The 11009-nt window shown below is 46.4% G+C and overlaps 2 protein-coding genes and 1 long non-coding RNA gene across 6 annotated transcripts; 1 reads left to right on the top strand and 2 right to left on the bottom strand.

Annotated features, from left to right (window-relative positions):
• Positions 1-812: 812 nt before the first annotated feature.
• Positions 813-2176, bottom strand: LOC118516355 (nitric oxide synthase-interacting protein homolog). Its single transcript, XM_036062187.1, has 5 exons — positions 1925-2176; positions 1638-1852; positions 1255-1564; positions 1083-1191; positions 813-1011 (listed from the first exon to the last, which is right to left on the bottom strand). Exons 1-5 carry the CDS (start codon positions 2098-2100, stop codon positions 940-942), a joined length of 882 nt encoding a protein of 293 aa, XP_035918080.1. The 5' UTR covers positions 2101-2176; the 3' UTR covers positions 813-939.
• Positions 2177-3005: 829 nt separating this feature from the next.
• Positions 3006-3681, bottom strand: LOC118516376. The gene is made up of 2 exons (XR_004907857.1): positions 3356-3681; positions 3006-3271 (listed from the first exon to the last, which is right to left on the bottom strand). It is a non-coding gene; the product is annotated as an uncharacterized LOC118516376 (long non-coding RNA).
• A 2414-nt stretch (positions 3682-6095) lies between these two features.
• LOC118516385 (b(0,+)-type amino acid transporter 1-like) lies at positions 6096-10427 on the top strand. Of its 4 annotated transcripts, none has more exons than XM_036062247.1 (5): positions 6096-6291; positions 8489-9187; positions 9248-9518; positions 9596-10239; positions 10307-10427. In XM_036062247.1, the coding sequence occupies exons 2-5, from the start codon at positions 8707-8709 to the stop codon at positions 10369-10371; spliced, it is 1461 nt and encodes a 486-aa protein (XP_035918140.1). In that variant the 5' UTR covers positions 6096-6291; positions 8489-8706; the 3' UTR covers positions 10372-10427. The 4 variants fall into 4 exon arrangements, with proteins under 4 accessions (XP_035918140.1, XP_035918139.1, XP_035918142.1 ...); XM_036062246.1 differs by having other exon boundaries at positions 8486-9187; XM_036062249.1 differs by lacking the exon at positions 6096-6291 and adding an exon at positions 6326-6343 and having other exon boundaries at positions 8486-9187.
• Positions 10428-11009: the final 582 nt, after the last annotated feature.

The raw sequence follows: 11009 nt of genomic DNA, 5'->3' as shown, positions 1-11009 counted from the left end.
ACCCCCCTCGGCTCAATCCACTCACGGCCGATTGCTCGGTAGGCCACGGGCAGTTGCAGCAGGAAGTGTGTGTGTGCAAAACTTTAAAAACATACAAGCATTACACGGGCAAGGAAGATCAGGTTGCTCGCGTAGTATGACGTGCGAATAAAGCCCTTTTTCTGTTATTCTCATCGGCATCGTTTTGTTTCGCCCCAAAATGGGCGCCTCCTGCAAAGTGTTTTCCCCGCGGTTGAAATGAACCGCAAAAAAACATTCGTACAAACTACGAGCAATTCATTTCCTGTTTTGATAGTAGTTTTCTCCCCCACCCCCACGCCCGTATGCAACTCTCGAACTGCAACTGTGCTGATCGTTCGCCGCGCAAGGCCATCGCTTCAATGGCTGTCGCGCGTGTGCCGTTAGAAGCGGTTATGGATAGATAAAAATGGCAAACATTCCTGTCCCGTGTCCCTGTCCCGTCCCGTACGTGAAAGGGTGGAGTGATTGTGACCGGTACGGGGATGACAATTATCGGCATCCAGCAGCAGGCTGCAACACACTGTGATATGAGGCATGAGGCTATTACGGGGGCCACTTATAACCGTATGACGCATTGCTGCCTTTGCTTTTGCTGTGATGGCCACACTGCACTGCCTCTTGACCGTGGCCTTTTCTCCGAAATTTGTGTCCAGTTGTGTTCCGGAGGTCGAGGTGTTTGACCTGTCCATTACAGTGACCTCGATATCGCTCCTGGGTACTCTCTTTTACTGTAATTTGCCATGATTGACCACTCCCCGGTCATTTCTTTTGCATTGGAACGTTTGAACTAAGCTTATAAATTGCATTTATTATGTTAAAGGGAGGTGGCTGATTTGAGGTAAAAATCTCATCGGAACTGAATTAAAAGGAAAGATTAAAATTAAAGTCATTTTTCTTACACAAAACATTTACACTAGCTTAAACTTGCAGACAAGGCTTTTGCTCTTTGGCCTCCAGTTTCTCGTTGGTCGTTGCAAAACCAGTTCCACCCTGCCGATACACGGAAAGGAGCACGTTATTAAATCGTTACAAAGAGCACCCGCCGGCTTTAGGAAACGTACCCGTTGCAGTGGAATAATGTCCGAGTCGGAGAGCTTTTCATTCGTTAGCGGGTGTATCATGTCCTTTTTGATGATTTTTTCAATACACTCGATTGTGACCACGTCTCCCCTTAAAAAGTGCAAGCAATTAATTAAAGAATACTCATCTCTCACTAAAGTTTCGTCTACTTACGTCGGTTTCAGCACCGCACACGGTACGGAATTGTTAAGGATATCGTGCGTCACCGCACACATGTATCGGTTTTCCTTTGCAATCAGTGATTTCTTATCGGCGGGATCCTTTACCAGGGTAAACTTTACCTCTATCAAATCCTTTGCCTTCAGGGGTTTGTTCGACACGGGACAGTAGATTTTGCTGTCCGGTTTCTCGATGCGCGATACCTTAGCTGCCGGTGTTTGTGATGGTACCCAAAAGCTGGGAAGTTCCTTTCGCTTGCCCAGTGACACGTTCGAAACCGCTCCGCTGGTGCTAGGTTTTTCAACTAAAGAAAGAGTCCAAAGTGAACGGTAAGTCACTAAATCGTTCATTGTAGCAGGTAGCCACGATGTACGAACCGCTCGGCAGGACAGCCTTATTGCTCACGATATTCTTCTCCGTCGAGATGAACCGATCGAGCTTCTTTTGCTGTTCCGCGTTCGCTTTGGCCGCTTCCTCTTCCTCGTCCTGTTTGACCTGCTTCTCGTACTCCTTCATCTTGCGGCTGTACTCGTTCTTCTTCGCGATGATGTACGTGAGGATCGCTTCCTTATCGAACAGGTAGCCATCTTTGCTGTAATAGAAAGTGGACTTTGTTATTGATTTGTAATTTGTTACCTCTTTTTTCCTTCTACGCTATACATACGTTATTACGGGATTTCGACAGGGCTGCAAGGTTAGCGAACAGCAGTCGAAACTTTTCACCGAATCCTTCCCGATGCGGCGCGATGTCGTGCCGAAGCCAGAGTTTGCTGCATCCTTTTTCTTCTCGTGGTACGTATAAACAGCACCGGCCGTACAATTTCTAGCGTGGCGAGTCATATTTTAGCTGTTTTTCGGGCTTTACCACAATTCACAATCTTCGAATAGGTACGACCCAAGGGGAAATTTTCGAGGATAAATATCCCCCTCTCTTTCTATTTATACACCTCTTCCGTTCGCACTCATGGATGATTTGTCACACACTCGAGTTTGGTTCATGATGACCTAAATGTTTACATTTTGCTCTCCTTTTATTATTATACCCATCTCGTTTACGCCTATAGATTCACCTTGTTTGGGTGAATATGTGTATGGGCATGTGTGCACTCGTACAGGGTTTGTCTCGTTACTTTACTCATTTTCATTCAATCCCAGAGTGTTTTTAGTTCATCGATCTCTTTCACATGGTTTTCGATAAGATTTTATTGTCAAGACGGTAGGTTTTGTCGAAAAAATGTATATAACAAATTGAAATTGTACAAAATATGCCGTTCGCATCGCAAAGTGAATAGGCGAGCCCTGTATTCACTGATTTTTGGTCTGGCTGCTCATGAACCCACCCCTTCGGTAAAAGTTCATGCGTGATTTGATTAGAAGAGAGGGAGAGGTTAACGAAGCCGATCGTCTTCGTTCTATTCACTGTGTGATTGTTGATCCAAATCTCTTCTCCGCCAATAAATGTTGCGGAAAATTTTATTAGGTTTCAAGTCGTGCGATTTGTTTTGAGCAATTTATGCAGGCAATGATTTCGTCAATAAGAAAGGATGCTGCGGATCTTTCGATCGTCATAGGGATCGGCTCAGGATATGCCTTCTAATACCGTTACTACATTAACCTTCACGACGACCATGTTCCGGACAAAAATGGGCACGACACTGGAGCATTTCTTTGCCTGGTTCTGCTGCGCAATATGTACGTGATGCATTTTGCTCGTTCATGTTTTTATTGGTAAGTAAAAGCCGTAATTCTATAACCTATATAATCGCCTCTTCTGTATTAACATGTAAAGTAACCATTTTATATTTACATCTTGTATTTCTAGCACCTAACACTATCGCACTGAGCGGCCGGGATGGGCCTCCGGCTCGAAGGGAACAATCGACACCAACAGGAGATCGACTACACTGTGTGAACCATCCTGTCCAGTGCAACCAGGCAACACAACATTCCTCTTCAGCAACAGCACCATCATAAACCGTGCTAGAAGCAACTCCAACTTGTTGTCGGGAGACTAAAAGATGCAAAATTGATCTTAAATAAAAGCAAATGCAAATTTGCAGCAAATTTGTGTAGAATGATGATTGATCAAACTTACTGTTAATGGAAGGCACTTTATACACAGAAGGACGGCAGGAAGAACTGAACGGAAAAAGAACACCCAATGCTGGTTGCTGACAAGCCGCCGGTAACGTAATGACCAATTTGGAATCCGTGATCGAGCAGAGTCAGTGTTCAAGGCCAAGCACGTCTCCGGCATATGATATGCATTCTCCGATACCCATGGCCAGGTTCTCCTACGAGGTACAGCGTGGGCTCACCCGCTAACTGTAAATGCACAATCCGTTGATATCCTCCTCACCGCATAGTTGTTGTGAACCTTTTCCCGCTCCGTCTTCCGTGCCAACACCTCCCAACGTTCACCATGGCGCTGCAGAAATAAAAGGCAAAAAAAAAACTATAAGCCATATATCTGGGATAAAAGCATATAATTATATTTACCTGATTAGATGCACTCATCGACTTTGTAGAGCAAACAGATTTTTGAATCTGAAAAATAAGAAAAGTTCAACCAATACAAGACATTCCAGCGTCTAGTACGACTGTAGCACTGCTTCTTTTTTTCTTCTTAACTACACCATGACGCGCAAGCGTACCACGCTCCAATTTATATTACGTGTACATCATTCCTGCTCTGAGCAAGTCTGGTGGTTCAGTCTTCAGGCTGTGGTATACATGCACACGGCATTCTGTTTCTAATCTTACTCTTACTCACCCGTTTCAGCACAATGAAAAAGTTTCACACGCACAGATCACAGCTGATAAACAACACACTCGACGCCCACCCCCTCCCTCCAACACCTTGCAGCAAAAGTTCCGTTGTTACACACAAACATAATACCACCAAACAACGCGAAGAGTCTACGGACATGAAGAGAAGGAAAGCAAAATCAAGAGAGAAAAGAGCAAATACAGGAATAGAGGAACTCCCGAAAACACATGACGAGACACGGCAAATACACAATACATTGATAAAAACTTATCCTCGAATATTAGTTTACATTTTGCATGGCTATCCTCGAAAAATTTATCAAAACATAGATTTTTCGAGGATAGTGAACTTTTGTTTATTTACATTCGATGAACATGAATGTTCCGGTTCATTTTATGACAGAGTTCATTCAAAATGTAAACAAACAGAATCAGAACAAAAACAAATAAACCTCGAAATAATTTGGAATTTCGTAAATCTTTTCGAGGATATTTCGTTAACGAATGTATTTACCAAAACATTTACGAAAACAGGGAGAACAGATAACTTGGGGAACAGGCTCGTTTGTTTACGCTTTCGCACAACAACACAACGAGCTGTCAAAAACGGAGCGAAGCGGCAGTGTTGCCATCCGACGGTTTAGCTCGGTTTGAAATTTCAAAAGGGAGCTCTCTACTTGTGTCGGTTATATTTAAATGTGCAGTTTTTATTAATTCTAAATCAAAGGAATTAGGTCACAAATTTTAAAAAATCAAGGAATAAAACATATTTTTCATTGAAACATGAAATTTTCGGTTTAATTTTCTTTATAATAGAATTATGATCCAATTTTGTAGCTGAATTATGATCCAATTTTGTAGAGCATAAAAACGTTTTAAATTATTTTTTTGTCTAATTTAGACAACCACTGCACTTGCGGCGGTCCGGTGGCCGAGGCGACAGCGGCGCCGGTCTTCACACGGCAGGGCCGGGGTTCAAATCCCATCCAGACCGCCTCCCCGTACGAAAGGCTGACTACTTTTCTACGGGTAAATTTAAGTCACAGAAAGCCAGAAATGGCAGGCCGAGACCTCTCGAGGTTGTTGTAGTGCCACAGAAGAAGAAGAAGAAGACATCCACTAATATTTTACACATAGCTAAATCTAAAAATTATTTTTTAAAGCATGAATAAGGAATAAGAATCATACACTGGTCGCTAAGACGTTTCATTCCTTTTCTCGATTAGAAAAAATAACACCCCTCTACAAAACATAAGAAGTACCTTCTTTACATCAACTTCGCATCCTGAAAGAATGCGTATCCTGAAGAAAAGGAATCGCAAGACCCCTTTACTTCTTCTCCTTCTTCCGCCTGTATTCTGCAGACAACAGCAAGAGCAGAAGGGGTTCCATTCTTCCCTTTTTTTTTGTTGCAAATTCTTTACGTCCTGCTGCGCCATTTTTTGCTGCCTCCTTTTGCTCCTGATTTCTTTGCACACTTCACACGCAGCGCAAATCGTTCTTAAACTGCGTGATCCTATTCCTGTTTTCGTGTGTATTCTAATCAGTTTCTGTGCAGCTAAAGAGCGACCAATAGCTCAATAACAGGTACAGGGCGAGGTAAAGAAGGTTACTCTCGGAAACTCAGTCAGCAATACGTGTCCCCAAATTAGTAACATCAGCCAATCGGGAGTGACACTTAAAAGATTACTTCCGAATCCAATTGGTAGCACAATAGCGCAGCACAACGATAAGAAATTAGCCGAACCGAGGCCGAGATTCACACGGAGCAGAATCGTCCTCGCTCACCGCGGGAGCTTGTTCGCCCGCACCGGGCATTAATCGGTAGGCAGCATAACTCATTCAACCTTAACCAATTCACCCGGCCTTTTCAAGGCAAAGCGGGCGCGTGTGGAGATGTGCTTAAAGAGAGTGTGTAATGAACCAACAACTCCGGAGGCACACATTCTATGCTCCTCAGCATTCATGCTCACCAGCCAGCCGACGACAATGGCGCAGCGAGCGAGAAAATATCGCACCACAAGCGTTGCGATCCTCCTGCAACTGTGTGAAGACATCGGCGCAGTATCACGCTGTCGCTTCCCAGCAGCGGATCGTCGGGATCGCTCGAGTCGGTGGCGTTTGCATCTAAGTTCAGGGCTACAGTCGTACCAAACCTCCAGTTCCCTTATCAATGGTGCATTGTATTGCCGAATTGTGGTGACTTGACCGTATCACATCATTAACGGGCAATCAACAGAATCGTGCAGGTGATCTGAAACGGTACGACTATTATTATTCCATTACTGGAGCTCATAGAAATCGGAACCAAGAAGTACGTACAGTGCATGTGAGAGGTTAGGTTTGGTGGAAATTACCTTGGACATGTTTTTTTTTTCGTCGGTATTCATCCGTAGTGCTTCGTTAATGAAACTGTTATCAGTGGTCAATTTTCGGAGGGAGGAAACAAACATCCCAAAAGCGAATGGCGATGATAACTGGCTCAGTTCAATAGTTCAAGATGTGCGTAGTAGCGGTTACTGACTAAGGGCAGAGCTTACTGTGAGCTGGGAATGCGCATCTTCGAAATACTTCCAGCATACAAGAGGTACGCCTTTCGCCTACTTCGATGCAAGTGTCAATAGCAAACGGAAGTGTCAATTGTTACTGATAATAAGGTGCAGTTTATGTGGACAAAAGCTCCGACCAACCTTACCAAGATTAATGCCAATTTAATCCCATTCATTACCTCGATGCTTCCTCCGGCGCAACGTGGATACTGTCCCACGTTTTAGCACGTGGTCTTGGTGGACTAGGCGACTAGCTCCCCCTCCCCCTGGAACGCTTAAACGATTCCAACTCTGTAACCCCGCGGCTGTCAATTATATTCGATTTTTCGCCGCTCCCTCTTCACTCCCCTAAGAATTATCGTCCGGTGCGTGCGTGTGGCTCTCCCAACCTCCCCGGGACCAATCGTACGCACATGATTTTTGTTGATTGTCGTCATCGAACGGCAGCACATGGCCCATTCAAACGACACAACTGTTATCGTGCTAATGGGGCTTCGTCACCGACCCACTAGTTCTCCTCGTAACACCAACCACACCCGGGAGTTGGCACGGTCCGTCTACTAGCCGGCCTCATTGATCCATCATTCCCGGTGGTTTGACAAGTTTTCGCACGCCTATTCTCATAGCCCGCCCGATGTACACTCCCAATCGATAGATGGTATAGTGTCAATTTGGGCAAATTAATGATGATGACCGGCTTCTTCGCTTCCCAACCACTTCCTACACCTACAGTGACTTGCGACACACTTCAATAAGCTAACCGCACGAGCCACAGCGCGCCAACCAGGTCGTCGTGGCTTCACGGATACTCATCGGCACCTTTTCCGCTGCATGTTTGCAAACACCGTGGTAATAGACAAGTTGACGACAAACATTAACGAGGCTCTTTTTTGGCGTATGTATACACAGTATCGGGCCTATTTATAAATGGCCATCCGCTTTCGTGACAACGGAGCATCCTCAACGGTTCTGAAGTTTTCTTGCCATCCAGCCAGATCTCTCGGGGGGCATCGAAATTGGCAACATCCGCAAGACGGCACAATTAAGATCATCCTGCGTGATCACTAGCGTGATCTTCTATCGCTGGTAAACGGGTGGGCGAGACATTCCCACAAGAACTCTCTCCTACTGTCGTTGGACCCCCGGTTTGGAGTGACAAATCATGCTGAAAATTGCGACATTAGGCAGCTTAAGTGCAGGCAAACATGACGCGTGGTCGATAATGGTTAGGGTAAACAGGGCGCTCCTTTAAAGAAATTCGTTGTGCTTGGGCATCGTTCCGAGACGTGACCCATAAACGCGTTACCCTCTGAGGTTCGCTATTCGCAGAGACTCAAACACGAAGTCACGTGTCCTGACAGCTCGCTTACGTACATAGAACACCGACGGCTGTAGATATAATGGTTCTCATAAATCTTCTCTCAATCGACCACCGATAACCACAATCGAATGTGCAGCAATGACCTCCAGCTGGACAGATTATCTTCCCTTCGAAGAATGTGCGTGATAAGGTGAACCTTGATGGATTAGTTTCGGTGTGATAAGTGTGGGTCCATGGGCAGTGTGTGAGTGAGGGCTTCTGCTGCATCCACCAAACCCGAGAGCGTACCATCAGGGTGCGCGCCTTATCGATTGAACGATTAGCTATTGGCAAAATGGAGCCACCTCCGGCCAGTGACAGATGCAGTAGTTTCCCGTACCTGAGACTTGGACTGGAGTGATAAGATAATTCCATGTGCTCATCATTTGCCGTCTCTGTTGTCAACGTGCTGTTGCTGTCATCGGCCGTGATCGACGTTTTCGGACATCATTTGCCGTTCTGAGACCACTTGTGGAACAATGCTTTCTCCGCCCAATATCCCAACAGTGATAACAGCCGTTACAGCATTGTTTGTGCTCTCTTCCAGCAGATCTACATACACGCCACAGCCAACGGGAAATGTCAAGTGAATCCCACCGAACCCCGCTCCTTAGCATACGACTGAACTTCTACTTCGTGTACTCTCCCGTGCCGCAGCAGTAGCAGTAAGGGAGGATCGTGTGTGCGTTCTTATCGCCCCGGGGACAGTGAAAGTGGTCCTGCACTGGTGAGCGGCTGCGTGTCAGGAAGCTCTCGAAACGCAACATCATGACGGCCGCTGCAGAACCTAAGGCCGCCGCCGGCCTGAAGCGCGAGATGGGTCTCATGTCGGCGATTAACGTGATCATCAGCGTGATGATCGGGTCCGGCATCTTCGTGTCGCCAACGGCCGCCCTGCGCTATTCCGGCAGCGTAGGGTTCTGTCTAGTCGTGTGGACCGTTTGCGGTGGAATCTCGCTACTGGGAGCGCTCTGTTTCGCCGAACTGGGCACGGTGGTGCCCCGGTCCGGTGCAGAGTACGCTTATCTTATCGAGGCGTTTAAGAAATCGCACTCCTTCTGGGGTCCACTGCCATCGTTCATATGCGCCTGGGTGTATGTGATGATTCTGCGGCCGGCAGAAATAGCCGTCATCATACTGACCTTTGCCGAGTACTCGATACTGCCGTTCCGCCATCTGCTCGGGCTGGAACATATGCCGGCAGCGGATCTTCATCTGCTGATCAAGCTGATAGGCATCTTAGGATTAGGTAAGTAGGTGGCGCCCGTTCGGTTCAACCGATTGACAATAATGTTCGCAATCTTCGCAGGAATTATCACCTACATCAATCTCAGCAGCGTGAAGCTGTACGTCACCATCAACAACGTGTTCGGGTTTTGCAAGGTGTTCGCCTGTCTGGTGGTGATCTTCGGCGGCATCTATCAGTTGGCGATTGGTAACACGGAGAATCTAGCTGGTGGCTTTCAGGGGACAAACACCAGCCCGGGACACATTGCGCTTGCGTTCTACAATGGACTGTGGGCGTACGATGGTTGGTCGAGCGTTACGACCATCACGGAGGAGATCAAGAAACCGGAGGTGTAAGTTCAAACCACTGACATTCACACCCTGCAGAACCTTCTCTCTAATGTATAAATTCTTCCTTCTTCCATCGCAGAAACATTCCACGCTCGATCATGATCGCCGTACCGATCATTACCGGTCTGTACGTCTTCATGAACCTGGCCTACATGACCGTTCTGTCGATGGGTGAGATGATCGCCTCGGAAGCAGTTGGTATCGATTTCGGTGATCGTGCGCTCGGCTCGTTTTCCTTTCTCATTCCACTTGGAGTCGCACTCGCCACGTTCGGATGCGCACTCAGCATTCAGTTTGGCGTAACGCGACTCTGCTACGTTGCCAGCCAGGAAGGTCAAATGCTGGAACCACTCTCCTACATTCACGTACGCCGTGCAACCCCTGCACCGGCCGTCGCCATGCAGGGTATCCTAGCCCTTGCCTTCATCCTGGTCGGTAACATTGAAACGCTGATCGAGTTTGCATCATTCCTGATCTGGTTCTTCTACGGTGCGGCGGTTGTGGCCCTGCTGGCTCTACGCCGGAGCCAACCGAATGTGCATCGGCCGTACAAGGTGCCATTGATCGTGCCATACATTACGCTGGCCGTGTCCGTCTTCCTCTCGATCGTGCCCGTTATAAGCGATCCTTCGCCGAAATATCTGTTCGCCGTAGGGTTCATCCTGAGCGGTGTGTTGGTGTACACACCGTTCGTGTATTACAAAGTTCGGCCACGATGGATTAGTAAGTTGCAGTAGCGATATTGGATGAACTAGAACTAATTTTGCTTTCCCTTCGCTTCTCGTTACAGATAAGCTCACCTTTATGATTCAAGTGCTCTTCGAAGTTGTTCCATCGTCCAGTAAATTAGATTAGAACCGGGCTGGAATTGGTTTATGTTAGATAAAACAGTTACTATTTTTTTAACGAAATGACGTTACGAGCCAATTATATCCTCTGTTGAATATGATGACAAGAAATACGTTAGGTAAAGAGCTTTCATTTAAACTGAACGTTGCGGATTTCAGAGCGACGATTAGTTAATCCTCAAGAACATTTGATTGGCAAAGGTATTCCGATTGAGATATGGCTCAATAAATTCTATTGGACGCTGTCGAGGAAAATTGGTAGTCTTTTCCTTCCTTCACCAACCACCAGAGAGAGATTATCCACCGTTCAGACATGGTCGGTTTCGACGGGAAATTTTGTATAACAATGTCAATCTTCCAGGATCTTCCCAGTCCAGGATCTGCCAATATTTGGATGGTTGATTTGACCCCTGTGTCCAAGGACCTCAGGATCCCTATGTAGCATCAGATACATTTTGATGGTCCATGGTCAGGACAGGCTACACGATATCTTGGCTCAGATATAGCCCAAATAATGGGAAGCACTCTTCCAATCCTATACTTCAACTGTTGAGACCATAACTACTCCCAATCAAGAGCTCTTCTTACCATTGTTGAACTTTCTTCGGATGTGATCTACACACTGCAAAAAAACAACCACCCACA

The sequence above is a fragment of the Anopheles stephensi genome, unplaced genomic scaffold (genome assembly GCF_013141755.1).
Source record: "Anopheles stephensi strain Indian unplaced genomic scaffold, UCI_ANSTEP_V1.0 ucontig283, whole genome shotgun sequence".
Classification (NCBI taxonomy): Eukaryota; Metazoa; Arthropoda; class Insecta; order Diptera; family Culicidae; genus Anopheles; species Anopheles stephensi.
Note: the sequence above shows the minus strand (reverse complement) of the source record. Positions and strands in the feature narration are given on the sequence as shown.